Genomic DNA, 14,467 nt, shown 5'->3' on the forward strand with positions numbered 1-14,467 from the left:
GATTCACACTTTCCTAAAAAGAAAAAATGTAAAAGTGGTATTGAGCAATAATGCTCCAGTTTTGTTTTTGTTTTTTTGGAAGTCTTTAAAAGCTTTTCTTTGGACATTGGCTGCTTCTTCACTCATTTTTAATCCAGTTCTTGTGTCTTACTAGTTTCAAAGGAATGGTGTTTTGGTTCCTAAGCTACTTAGAAAAGGCCATTGTTAAGGAAGGAAAACTGCAAAATTAAACAAGAACTGGACTGAAAATCAGTGGAAACAGGTCTTATGGACATGTGAATCAGTGTTTCTATTTTCTAAAAAGAGAAGAAACTGTAGTTTTTAAATTCTAAACTTAATGCTTGGAGTCTGGCAAACACCAAGGCATCAAACGGCAAATGAATCCTTCATTTTTAAATCAATCCCAAAAGAAATAGCATGTAGGATGATTCCACTCCTGCATGGAGTTCCCATTAAGAAGGAATCCACAGGGACGGCTATTCACCATTATTACTTGTAAAGACATTTTGTAAGCAGCGTGGACTGAGAATAAAACAGAATCCAACAAGGTTTAAAGTAATACAAAAATATTTCTTTTTATTATGGCAGGTCAGAACAAAAATGTGACACAAAAATGCCGTTTGTAGAAAAAATACAGAGATCTTAGGCTTGTTTATCTTGTTCCAAACGTGAGTGAGACGAACAATAACTTAAGTCTAACTAACTTTGTGGTCTGATGAGTTGTTTGAGTATGAGTATGCCTTTCCAAGAACTATTCTGTCTCTGAGGAGCTTGAAGAAGGCGTAGTAGTTGCTGAAGAGAATCAGGGCCAGCGATATCGTCTGATGCCACTTTTCCGAGCATATCAACGAGTAGAGCTGGTAGAATATCATGGCACCTTCGAGGATGATGAGTATGTTCAATATTCGTAAAGGCTTGTTGAAGAAGAACTAGAGTAAGAAAGAGGATAAGTATGAGCACAGCTCTGTAAAGGCTCTGATACCAGTTCTGGTTCTACAAGACCTCTTCATTTAGGTATACTCACATAGAAGCGATAATGGGAAACATCTGATGGGACTGCAACATTATAGTGGCCCATGGCCTTATATACATTCTTATTATGTTTTACCAGGACTCCCTGTGGCCACATGTACTCTTCAGTCCATCTGTGTACAAAAAAAACAGGTAAAAGTTAACTTTAAATCTAACTAAAATTAGTCTGACTGAACATAAAATGCAATAAACTAAAAGCAGTGCATACATGTGTTGGAGGACATTGGAGCAGAGTGAGGGATCTACTTTTTGCCAGCACCCGAGGTGGGCTGCAGCTTTGTGAAGCAGGTCACAATATCGAGGGGGCAGCAAATGCCTCATGAGGATGACTGAGGTACTGACTGACACCAAGATGAAGAGCTCACAAGACCATCGCTTATCCACATACTGGGTACTCTGAAGGCAAATATGTAGAAACTTTGAGAAAAGCTCATAAATCATATTGAATTAAAGTTGCAGTGAAGTCCAACAGTTTCCTACCTTGACAAACCACACAGGTACGAATGCCACATAGTAAGCACTGAGCATTGAGCTGACCAACACCTCCTTCATCCTCCAGTTAAAATCCATCTTCAGGTACTCCACCTCTTTGCGGATTAGGTCAGGGGATAGACAGCAGGCGTGAGTGGGCATGGCCTGGACACCATACAGCTGGCTGGTGTGCTGCTTCCATGTCTCCTTGAGCACAGTCAGATAATCCCTGCCCCGGCCGACGCCGCCGACCTCTTTGGAGCCAATGCTGGTGATGGGTGAGAGCGGAACTGCTCGTCGGAAGTCACAGCTCAGTCGGAACAAGGGAATATACATCCCAAATCTGTGGGGGTGGGAGGGGCTGCAGTTAATTTCTACAGATCATAGCAAGACTACAGCTGGGGTTGTAGTAGAAGAGTAAAGAGTATAAACTGAGAGTCACAGATCTTTGTCATATTAGTTCAATGATACCACGTATGGTTTAATATTGCATATGACACACCATCTGCACATATTCTTGCTAGCTCATTTTCCTACAGCCACCAATGGAAAAATATTTCCACAGGACATGTCAACATATTTAAACGCAGGACCTGCATAGTATGCTCATAATGATTCCTTAGATCAGGGGTGTCGAACTCCAGGCATCGAGGGCCGGTGTCCTGCAGGTTTTAGTTAACACCCTGGGTCAACACACCTGAATCAACTGATTAGTTCATTACCAGGCTTCTGGAGAACTTCAGGACATGTTGAGGAGGTCATTTAGCCCTTTAAATCAGCTGTGTTGGATCAAGGACACATCTAAAACCTGCAGGACACCGGCCCTCGAGGCCTGGAGTTCGACACCTGTCATTTAGATGATTCCTTTCAAAAAATAAAAAAAACCCACAGTCATGGATCAAGATTTGACCCATAGTATACCAAACGCTCTGTAATCAAGCACTCTGAGGTTCACCAAACAGAACTTGATCTGCCTCTTGAAATGACATGCAAACAAGCCACGCTATCAAATATGAAAGAGAATAGGAGCTACTTCACTGTAACTGGATTTCTTTATTTAAATATTAATGTGCAACAAACCAAAGCTGTGTTTTAGGCAGGGCACCAAACAGAGCATGCAAACAAGATGTGAATGTTCACTGGCATAATGTGGTTCACACAACTTTTAAGAGAGGGCAAAAGTTGTGTATACTACAAAAGCTGGTTTTAGTCCAAATGCTTCATATCTATAAGTTAACGACATGTGAAACATTAGAAGGAGCAAACATAGCTCAAAACAAAAGTTATTTGCACTGAAAATTCCTTCTGGCGTTTGTGGCCTGTTAATCAGGGGGTTGATGTGGGCGGGAACAGTGGTTAAAAAGCAGATGGCTGAATCTACTAAGAGCAGTAACCTTCAGAGCGAACAGCCATGTAGGTCAGCTGATCACAGCACAAAGAAAACAAATGAAGCCATATTAAAACATAACAACTGTTCAATCAGTGTGAGAAAGACAACAAGGATTCAGTAAAATAAGGAAGCCTTGATATACTATACTCACGGGTAGCAGAGGAAGAGCAGGCTGAGGACTGAATAGGTTCTGAAGAGGTAAATGAGAGAGCGGCACAGGCTCCAACCTGTCAGCGTTAGCACTGCGAACCGCGCCATCACTAAAAAGATCGAGTGAGGGAAAGAGAGTTTCCCACTCTGTGACGCCTGAGGCAGAGGAGAAGAGAGGAGAACAGTCAAATCTTTCACAGTAGGACATGATCAAAGATGTCTGAGAAACCAAGCATAGCAAAAAAAAAAGCACGTAAAGAAAAATTGAATCCATTAAAAGTCTTAAAAGTGTGCTTCAGGCATGTATCTGAAGATACTGTTTTACTACAAGAAGAATCTTTAAAAAGGAAAATCGTTAAACTGAAGCGGAGCTGTGTGCAGACTGATTTCTTCCTTACGTCTCTGTTTCATCTGGCCTTCTCGGCTGGAAATTTCCTTATAAGTATGAAAAAAAAAAAGAACGGGGTACAGTCTTTCTGCATGAGGTGTTTTTGAGAGCCTTGGATTAATAAAAAGTGACACAAAAGCCAATAACTGAATTCTTACCTCTTTAACAATGGCTGCGATTAACCTCCTTGCTAGTATGATGATGGTGAACACCAGCATGTTATAATCAATAAGATGGAAGTTCTGTAAAAACATAGATTTTTGCTCCCATGACATTTTCCACATATTCTGTATAAACTGTGCCTACTGGCCTACGAAGAGGTTGATCAACAAAGCAATTGCTGAAACATTCTTTGTCAAAACACTGAACACCCAAGTGCTCACCAGTGATGTGTGTGAGGGAGGGTGAGATGCGGGGTACCACCACACAGTCTTGTAGATGTTGACATAGTGCACAAAGAGCGCAATGAGGTGGCAGAAGAAAAGGTGGAGCTCGAACAACACATTTCGATCCATGGACAACTCTGGGATCTTGCAGTGTTTCAGAGGAACCACGGTCTGCGCCGCGAGAGGAGGACTGGACATGCATGTCCCTGGGCTGTTCCTGCTGACAGATCAGATGGCACAGAAGTTCCTGAAGAGGCCACGGAGGAGGCACACACAGACAGATCGGGAGCAATGTGTCAGAGTTTGACCTACCTAGTGCGAGATCTCACCCCTGTGACCGGGGAGCTGGTTGTGTGATTTCCATTGCCAACTGAGCCTGAATCACTGCTTAACGGAGGTCTGCAGTACGTGGTACGATTCGCTCCTCTCCTTCCACCAGCCATTGTGGACACACCCACGGCACACCTCTTTCAATTGTTTTGGTGATATGTCCTCTCCGTGTTTTTGTACCTGTTCGTACAAATGCAGCAGGCGAGAGGATTCATATAGAATATCTGGCCAATATTAAATATTTATTGTGACTCAAACCAGTCTGTAGTATCTATCTATCATGAAAGACACACTGTACTGCCATAAGTTGACATTGTGAATGGCTCAAATAATAAAACGAGGCGTGCACAGAGCCCAAACAAACAGCAAAGAGACCCCTCTGCAACATGAAGATCTGACATCCAGTGAATCATAAATATGCACGACAAAGAAGTTTTCACCAGCTGCAAAAGCATCCCTCGCTCTAAAGTGCAAGTTTTTGCGGAAGCTGATATTAAAAGCTAAGCTAAATAGCTACACCATTTGCTTCACTCGCGGGTGAAATTTGTTTAGAAAACCGTGTGTGTTAGAGATACAGGGCTGCAAGGCGAACACAACGTGGAGCTACACAATGAGGCACGGACCTCAGTCTGTCCGCCAAGAGCATGCATGACTAAATATCAAGACTGAGGCCTAGGCTAGCAGTAGCTTTGACTAGCTAGGTAGCTTCTAACCCACCAAACAGGCTAGACAAGGAAATGTACGCTTACCAGTGTCTGATGTCTGAGTCAGATGCTGCTCTGTAGCAGAGATAATGAACTAAACACAATAAATTTTTAGAATATTTATTGAAATAATGGCGTGTTTGTCACTGACAGCAGCAGAAACACTCATTGTTGATGTGAAACTAGCCGTAGACAGACGGCGGAGCGGATATGTTAGCGAGCTGTGGGAGGAGAGTCATTTAAAGGGATATTCCACTCATATTTAACCAAGAAAGGAAAGAAAGGTGTTTTTATCGATTAAAATGACGATTTAACACAGGGGTATAAGACTAATTTCAGTTCATGTGTCAGATACACGAAGTCTAAAATGTTCTAATAGTCTACTCTGAAAAACATCCTCCATATATAATTGTTGGTCCTTCGTACATTAAAAGAAAAGACATTTTCTTTTAATGTACGATAAATCTTTTTTGTTTGTTTGTTTGTTTTTGTTTTACATATTTCGGTAATTCTATCTTGATTTTTCCACTGAACATTTCCTAGCTGTTTTGCACCTTTTGAAAAGCCTCTCTAATGTTTCCTTATACTTGGTAGTATACGATCACAGGTTTCTCTATATAATTTTTACGTATTAACTATGTAAACATTATCTAACATTTCCCTACGTGTATATATATATATATAAATTATAAAATGAATTAATAAATAATACAGTTCTTATACAATATATATAGTACACACAAACTATAATATAGATATGTATATAGAGTATAACAACTTTAGATAAATTGTATAAAAAATAAAATTATTACTGTAATTAATACTCTAACCTTTAATCATAAAACATGTTAAGGCGCAGAATATTTCCTATTTTCTACTGTCACCTACCTTAAAAACATTTTTTTTAAGTGAATTTGTATATTACACAATTAAGAAATGGCAAGTTTTTCGTGTTTTGATGTAGTACAAAACTACTTATTTACTTTGGTGTAGGATGCCATGCTGTAGACAATGACTCTGTAAGAAGGCTGTAAAACCAATGAAAATACATCAGATTTTATGCCTTGATGTTACAGTTTTCACATTTCTCTGTGTCATTCAGTTGGCCGGATTGGAGTCTTTGGTGCTCTGGTTCTGACCCGTAATCAAGGTGTTGTATGAGATACAGTGTGGTTTATCACTGTATATTTACACAATTTGCTGTATGTTTTTTATTTATTCAATTATTTATTAACATTTTACAGTTTTGAAATTTCTTAGTAGCTGGCCACAAGATGAATAATTTCCAGTGAACAGTTTCTCTTCTTTGTATGTTTTTCTTGACTAATAATTTACATCACAGTCCATTGCAAAAAAATATAAAATGTTAATTTTACTTTTATTGACGTACTTGTACCATTTATGGTTTAGTGTACTTTTCTTAATTTTAAAGAGCCCTCTAATTATGTTAATAACCTTTCTATAAAAGAAAAGAAACCCAGCGTTGCCGTAAAACTCACACTCACTGTGTGCGGTTCCTTCTTCAGTAGCGCAAAGGTTGCTGATGCAAAGTACGGGAAAACACCTGAAATGTACTCTATGCTATGCTAAGCCATTCAGCGGGCTAGACTGGACCACTTAGTTGGCCATTTCTAGCCTGCGAGCCATATCTTTAACTTCCCTGTTTCTGCACAGGATAATAAAAGTAACCTTTGTACAGATCAGTCTGCAAGAACTGTAATGCATCTCTGTATAATTTTATAGCTTGGCTTGACTGTTTTACATTTGTGAATAATACTGCCAGTTACCAACTGTTTTATACAAAAAAAAATACCCTAGCCCATCCAATCCTTTTTACATTTTGCAGTAGTTCAGTCATTCTACAGAGCAGATGCTGCAATATAGTACTCAAACCTACTTGGTTATAGCTGTAAAACCCTAATGAAACATTTCAATATTGCCTCATTGGTAAATAAAACTGAATATATATTTTAAGCTCAGGTTTTAAAACTCCACATATTCTATTCCTGTAGCTTAGATCACGTAAAACCAGCATAACAATGTTTGTTTCATGTAGAAAAGCTAAGGAAAAAACAATGGAGCCTGACTGATGTTAAGATTACTGAGTGGGAGGAATTAGTGTTAAATAGACTGTAAAAGCAGCCTTTGGTCTTGATGCAAAGAGGACACTTAAAGGGATCATTAGTCTAAAAGCCAAAAATCTAAATTAACAGACTACTTTTCCATATTTACTGGGCACCCTGCCAAACAAAAACCTCATTACAGCTCATGTGTAGATGTATGTTAAATTAGATCTTGCAAGAAAAATCTCAGTCTTGCACATACATGTTTAGAAAAGTGTCCAATATCCAAAGATTAAATTCTCATAATTAAAAAGGGACAAAAATGAATGGCTTTCACTTTAAAAATATAGTTTTATTGATTTACTTCATGAGATAATGACAAACATCATGTCAGCTCATTAACATAAATAATAAGGCACCATCAATAGAAATCTGTAATTTTTTGTTCTTTTATTGTTAAATAAAAATGCAGTTAAAAAGAGTAAAATCTGTACAGATTCAAGAACGAGCATTCATTTAATGCCCGTAGACTCATCAATGCTAAAGCAATCTTACACAAAAGTTAAGCTCTCTCTCAGTCCCTGAGAGACGACTCAGTCTCAGAGACACTGCAAGGCCTCTGCTCTTTCCAGGAACGTCAATGGACCTGCTAACGACAGACAGGAGACCTTAATCAGACGTAACACAACAAAGCCAACACTTATGTGTCAATTTCCATTCAACTGACCTTAAAAGGTCTGCCAACGCCGGAGTTCAATATATCAACTGCACCTACGCAGTTCTCAGACAACCTAAGAGGAGAAAACTAAATGAGATCTGGAACTCACAAGTGCCAACACTCAAACACAGCAGGTAAAAACATGCAAACTAATTTTATATTAAAAGTATCATGCAACTCAAGCATTTTTTTTTCTCCTTTCGTCTCCAGTAATGAGTTTTACGGCTTTGAGAGTGCTACTAGTAATTTTCATTTAATCTACAATCTATAGAATTATCAAGATGGTAATAAGTATTAGGTGAAATGAATGGGCAATTCTCGTTTTGTTTCTTTTTAAATTTGAGCAAGAGTTGCATCAACACCATATTGTTTTGTGCGGCTTATTTGGCCTGGAATGAACTACTAATAGCATAATTTTGTAATTAAAAACATGTTTTGGATGTTTTGGATGACTTGCATTACTTGGATGTTTTGCACAGAAAAAAAAAAAAATTCTAAAATGAGTGTTGGGGTTAGTTTTACCTTCTTGTGGCGATCTTTAGGCTTTTAGAATCCTCTCCCTCTGCGATTTTTTTCTTTTATAAAAACCAGCCAGCATGACTTTGCATCAAAGTCAAGTAAGATCCCTGCAAGCTTGATTTGAAATACTGTTGAAATTCGGTTATTTCAAGCGGCTGAAGATGCACGGCTCTCTTGAGAGCTTGAAGAGATGCACTAACTAAAGGTTAAATGACAATACATGTTCAAGCACTAATATCACTTTCAAGTCAAACATGTATTTGGCAGCACATTACCTCAAGGAACGATGAGCTTTATTTAATTTCAGTCCCCCCCCCCCCTTTTTTTTTTTGTTAAGGTGTCATTACAAGTGGCATTTAGATAAAATTTTGAAGACAGGCGAAGAGGATAGACTTCTTGTAGAAAAAACAAAACCCAAAACAAAAAACCAAACACTGCTTTTGAATTTTAAAAATCAAAGTTGACGTGTATACATACAGCTTATTCAGCATTGTTGAAAACCACTGAGGACCATTTTCACAAACTGGAGATAATCCTTTGGTACAACAAAGGCAAAAATACCATGTTTAGGTTGATTAAAAAGAAACTAGAAACTTTATTGAAACACGCACTGCAGAAAGACATTGTTTTTTGGGGATGTGTTTAGTTACCTATTTAGTCAAAAGGTACACAAGCATTAAGCATTTTGGAGACGGCACGACTTAAGCATACACAGTTTTCCTAAGGTTATATACAAAAAGACCGAGTTGGCTGTAGTCTTACGTACACAGTAAGTTATTAATCCTTCAAGCTTTACAAGAATTAGTCGATCAGCGATGATTTTGCAAGTAATAGAGCGACTTTTCATAAAATACCAATTGTAAAAGGGTGGCAGAAAATAAAGGCCTTTATTCTTTGTCAAATGGATTTCTACAGTTATTTTTTGTTTATTTGCTCTTTGGGAGTAAAGTCACATAACTAGATTTGTAATGCAATATAAACAAATAAGACCGTTTTAATCAAAATGGTTCTATTTGAGTTTGCAACTAAATCCGTTTAAGTTATTAGAAATTTACAAATAGAGTCATTATGAATAATTTCTGTCCAGTCATGAAGGACTTTTTTTTTTTTACAAAACAAATGCAGCCTATGTGAGAAGATTTTAATCGCCACAATCACAGTTTGTGCAGGAACAAAAATATTTACCATCAAATATCTAACAAAAAAACGAAACTAAAAAAGTCATTTTGTTAGTTCTGTTTATGTCACTAAGACCTTAACTACGCAACTGAAACATAAACAATAGGGAGAAAAATGTTGCTCCTCTGGCACTAGGATACATCCAACAAAATGTCCTAGGTTTAAAAAAAATAAAAAGAGAAAATAATGTTTTAAATAAAACCATTAACAAAGGAAACGAGAGGGAAATTACTTTTGTAAAGTCAAGCGTGAGTTACAATCGGAGACAGTTGCCACTGCAACTCTCTACCAGTAGTTGTTCAGTATCTTGGGTAAGGATGCTCTCTGTACGATCCCTTCGCCTGCCTAGATGGAGGGGCCTTGCCTCCAGCCCCGGCACCGGACCACGAGTTGTCCCAATCATCTTGAGCTACAAGAAGTCACAGGAAAGCAGGGGAAACAACAACAACAAAAAAAAAAAAGAAGATGCAAATATCAGTTAAAAGTCTGAAAGCAATAAAGCAAAAATAAAGATACGTGTGATTTAAAGACTTACCATAACCGGCCTCATATGATGGATCCTGGGCTTCACCGTGTCCATAATCATAATACTCTGTATCCCTGAGGGCACATCAATTAAATTAAATACTTTATTTAAAACAAAACAACACAACAACAAAAACACACATTAAAAGAGACATGTTACATAAATTAAACTTGACTTACACAGGTGCAGAAGGCTGGCTATAATAATTATCATATCCCTCATATGCCGGCTCTGCATAAGAGTCATCATATGCAGGCTAGACAGAAAGAAAAGAGGCAACATCATGAATCTGCGCCATTCCCATTCATACCAAAAATGCTGTCAAATAGGATTCAGGACTTACATAATCTTCATAAGCATCAGGCTTTGACCCTGTTGCTGAAGGTGGAACCTGGTGTTGCTGGTGAGACAAGGCTGCCGAGGGGAGCATCCTGGGAGCCCCTGCTGCAGGCGGTCTGGAGCGAGGAGCAGAGCCTCCTCTAGTAGGAGCAGAAGGAGGTCCACCCCGACCAGACGGAGCACCTCTCGGTGCACCACCTCGCCCCGGTGCTCCGCGCGGAGCCCCACCGCGCATCGCTCCTCGAGGAGCCCCACGTGGCATTCCTCGGCCCCTGGGGAATGTTAAATCAGAACCATTAACCTACTTAGCCAAACCAGATGCAAAAAACGGACTCCATGTTAGTGTTCCTGCAGCTTTCAACTGAAAACTAAGACACATTTTAGTTTACTGAGAAACATTTGTAATTTTAAGTTTGTGTGAATCTATCAGGACTCTAGTTGCACATCTGCAGCAAGCACATATTCAACCCGTTCTTTTCAGGTAAGTGTGTTACCAGACACAACATGTATTGTAGTACACTGTCGCAGATTCCGGCGCATACCTTGGTCCTCCAGCACCAGGTGGTCCACCTCTGCCCCTTCCTAGAGGACCACCTCGCCCCCTCGAACCATCCTGGGATCCATTCAGGAACAGTGGATCCATGTATGGGTCGTGCTCACCAGGTTCCTGTTCATGTGGCAACAGACAAACATGCATACCATTACCGCAGAGCAGTGAGGAATCAGTGGATCTTTGTTAGAAAGCTTGATTCTTGCATCAAGAGGTCTCTCCGCACACGTACCGGGATAAGGAACTTCTTCACCTCCTCCATAGCATGAGCCATGCGCAGGTACGCTTCTGGTATGGGTGCCGTCACCTCGATGAACACATGCAGCTCCATGGCGAGGTGAGCATATTTAGCTTCACCCCCCTTTCTAAATTCTTCCTCCTAAAAACAATGAGTGCACAAAACTCTATAGCCAGAGGAGTGATGCAGGGCAATAAGACAGAAGCAAAGGAAACCGTTAGACAAACCTTGTTCTTGTCCCTCATGGAACCTTTACCCAGAACTGAAATCTTTGCTCCGGTGTCCTCTTGCAGTCTCTTGATCGTGCTACCCTGAGGTCCCAAAAGCTTTCCCACAAAGTTGACCTGCAACAAATTCATAATTCACGTGAGCACCTCAGAGACACCCCTCTTCCCCAAAAGGGGGAGAAAAAAAAAAAAAACCTAATTAAGTACAGTGTGAGAAATCAGTACAATTAATAATCTGTTAGATCAGCTGATTGAATCGTCTAGGTGGTTAGGGCAATGTAAATGGGAAAAGACATACCCTAGGGTACTGCTTGGTGGGAATGAGGACACGCTCCTTGAGCTTCAGATTCTTGGTTGCAAACAGGTCCAGGTAGGTTTCCTTCTCAGGCTCTTTCTTGGTTTCACCTTTCTGGATCCTCTCAATCTCTGCAGGAATTAAACACGATTAAAAAGCTGACATTCATGAACAAATGCATTTCAAATAATAGACTAAAGCAATTTTTTCAGATGATATGGGTTACGATTCCCTGCGTCATCCGAAGATGAAACGGCAGCTAAAGCTTTGCATGCATTTGGGTTGTAGTTAGCAAATAGTCGCCTCGAAATCGCAGCTGTTCGTCGTTAAGTGTCGGTGTTAGCTGATGACTAAACACGATTAAAATCCCATCAGAACCGTTGAGAGCAAGTGATTTAATTACACAGCTTCAAATACACACTGGACAACGACCTGACCCACATCGCTATCAACCACGTGCTTAATGCGCCATTGTTCAGGCCTCTCGACTCGGCTAAGGGACAAAAAAAAAAAAAAAAAAAACAGGCCCCGACTCGAGCTAACTAGCCCGGGTTAGCCTTTACGTTAAAGCAAATAGCGACATTACCTGCAGATATGAGTTTCATTGCATGCGTGAACGATGAATCCAGGCTGTCCTTTTCCGCCAGGAGCTCCGGGAGGTACTTAGTGTCTTCCATTTTGATCTTATTCTCTGCTGGGCTTGACTCTACGGCGGGCTCTATGTTGCTCTTATTAGCATTCGCTTGGCTCATAACGCGCGAAAGAAGCTCAGCTCAGTTCGTTAAGCTTCTCCCCTTTAAAACAAAAATGCAACAACAAGGAAAACGGTGTAGTTAGTAAAGGGCCCACCGGCGTCTTCTCCGCTGCAAGTCGTTGCACTCTTCCTCAGCAGACAAAGGAGGGATGGCGCAGCTGCATTTCAGCGAGGGGGAGGAGGGAACCCGGAAGGCGACAGTGACGTCACTGCAATAAGCTCCAGAGCCCTGATTACCTGCTGTTACAGCACTGTGCCAAAGTCAGAGCAAACCTTGTTTTATTGTCTGTTTTTTCATTTATTTGAGGGGATTTCTTTTAAGGTACTTTACCCAAACTTATGAGCCATTCATTGAAATTTTATCTTTAGGTTCTTTCTTAATAGAGCCTAAAACACAAAATTTGTGCCTATTTCTTTACTTGATTTTATGGAAAATTCCAAAGAAACCACGGTTGACAGGGATAAAACAAGGAGCTATTATCGCAAACTTGATACTTCTCAGCACGGTGTGGAGTGTGCTCTGAAAAAACTTTGAGGAAAATCGAGGACAAGGCCAGCTCTGTTCTAGGATGCCCTCTGGACCCAGTGGAGGTGGTGAGTGACAGGAGAATGGCAGCTAAGCTGTCATCCCTGTTGGACAACATCTCCCACCCCATGCAGGAGACTCTGACAGCACTGAGCAGCTCCTTCAGTGGGAGACTGCGGCACCCACGGTGTGGGACGGAAAGATTTCGCAGGTCTTTCCTCCCCACTGCTGTCAGACTCCACAACAAAGACTTTAACTGATCAAACACACACATCCACAAACGTGCAATAACACTAATGTGCAATAATCTTTTCTGGCATCGTTGTATTTTTACTCAGTTGTATAAAGCATCTGTATTCTATTTTTATCTTATTGTATATTATATTCTATTTTATTCTACTGTATATAGTATTTTATTTTATTCTATTCTGTACAGTTGTGTACTGTATTTATTCTTATTGTGTTCTAATTTTTGCTTCATAACTTTTGCACTGTCCACTTCCTGCTATGACAAAACAAATTTCCCACGTGTGGGACTAATAAAGGTTATCTTATCTTATCTTTAAAAAAAGGGTAGTATTTAAGGCTAAACAGCCATCTACAGCAGATGAATGGTATATGAAAGCAATGTCCTTAAGAAACAGCGGGGGGAATCCAGCATAGACCTGACACAGGACTTGAGAGATGCATTTTAGTTCACAGAAGCCTCAAAGCCTGGTCTCAGTGGTAGAGTGGCCATAAGAAGCCATTCTCAAGGAAGGGAAACATGGAGAAAAGGGCTGAGGCATGCCAAATTACATGAGACCTGCACAGTGGTGGCATGTTTTACTGATGATCTTATCAGAGAACATGTCTGTGAAGGTTCTCAGTCATCCAGGTCATCGTAGTCAAAGGAGCTTCCGAGAAGCTTCTTCACTTCAGAACTGAAGAAGCTTCTCGGATGAGAGGTGAAACATCTTCAAGAAACTTAAAGAAGTCCAGACGCTTTTCTTTGGAAGCTCCTTTGACTTATCAGAGAACAGAACAAAAGAAAAGCATCCAACAACCAAAGAAGAGCTTTAAATGTCCTTCACGAAGCAGGACATTGTAGTCTGACGAAATCAACCAGCACAAGACACAAATGATCTTTGGGTTCTTTAATCTGAGTTTTAAAATTAGTATTCAGATAACAAAAATAAAGAAACTTGAAAATAAATTAGTTCGGACAGTTCTCACAAGCATACAACAAACACCACTACACACCATTTACCCACATCTACAATAGTCTGGATTATGATACAAGTTATTGTAAAATGTCACAACAAAGTTTTGAAATTCAATACATACAAACTGTCCAGTGCATCAGTCCAGAACATCATCAAAACAGACCACACGGGTTTTAAGGCCAGCTCCGTTTACAAAAAATGCTCAAACAATTTCCCACAATTCTCAAATGAACGAGCTTGTACTTCCTGAAAACATCTCTGCATATAAACGCCAAACCATATATCTGAAACTATTTCATGTTATTTCCAACAAGTCTTTAATGCAAGTTAAATTAATTGCAGTGTGACACTGCGAAAAATAAAATGAAATAAGTAAAAATATCTGTTTATTTACTTACTTGAGTTGATGAACTTGAATATTTGTAAATTTATCTGTCATAGGAATGATTTTACACAATTTACAAATAATTATTTAAA

General features: G+C 39.7%; 2 protein-coding genes across 5 annotated transcripts; both read right to left on the minus strand.

Annotated features, from left to right (window-relative positions):
- Positions 1–549: 549 nt before the first annotated feature.
- On the minus strand, positions 550–5,252 carry tmem39b (transmembrane protein 39B). Of its 2 annotated transcripts, none has more exons than XM_085142887.1 (9): positions 4,897–5,252; positions 4,130–4,327; positions 3,815–4,034; positions 3,590–3,673; positions 3,045–3,199; positions 1,513–1,846; positions 1,241–1,428; positions 1,025–1,145; positions 550–929 (listed from the first exon to the last, which is right to left on the minus strand). In XM_085142887.1, the coding sequence occupies exons 2-9, from the start codon at positions 4,258–4,260 to the stop codon at positions 696–698; spliced, it is 1,467 nt and encodes a 488-aa protein (XP_084999013.1). In that variant the 5' UTR covers positions 4,261–4,327; positions 4,897–5,252; the 3' UTR covers positions 550–695. The 2 variants fall into 2 exon arrangements, with proteins under 2 accessions (XP_084999013.1, XP_084999012.1); XM_085142886.1 differs by having other exon boundaries at positions 3,815–4,037; positions 4,897–5,212.
- A 1,993-nt stretch (positions 5,253–7,245) lies between these two features.
- LOC146496595 (KH domain-containing, RNA-binding, signal transduction-associated protein 1-like) lies at positions 7,246–12,445 on the minus strand. Of its 3 annotated transcripts, none has more exons than XR_014871109.1 (11): positions 12,092–12,445; positions 11,509–11,636; positions 11,211–11,327; positions 10,978–11,124; positions 10,738–10,862; positions 10,200–10,467; positions 10,036–10,112; positions 9,866–9,930; positions 9,563–9,739; positions 7,642–7,705; positions 7,246–7,560 (listed from the first exon to the last, which is right to left on the minus strand). XR_014871109.1 is itself a non-coding variant. In XM_085142889.1 (9 exons), exons 1-9 carry the CDS (start codon positions 12,255–12,257, stop codon positions 9,630–9,632), a joined length of 1,203 nt encoding a protein of 400 aa, XP_084999015.1. In that variant the 5' UTR covers positions 12,258–12,445; the 3' UTR covers positions 8,723–9,629. The 3 variants fall into 3 exon arrangements, 1 of the variants encoding a protein (XP_084999015.1); XR_014871110.1 differs by having other exon boundaries at positions 7,246–7,563; XM_085142889.1 differs by lacking the exons at positions 7,246–7,560; positions 7,642–7,705 and having other exon boundaries at positions 8,723–9,739.
- Positions 12,446–14,467: the final 2,022 nt, after the last annotated feature.

Source organism: Neolamprologus multifasciatus, chromosome 19 (assembly GCF_963576455.1).
Source record: "Neolamprologus multifasciatus chromosome 19, fNeoMul1.2, whole genome shotgun sequence".
NCBI lineage: Eukaryota > Metazoa > Chordata > Actinopteri > Cichliformes > Cichlidae > Neolamprologus > Neolamprologus multifasciatus.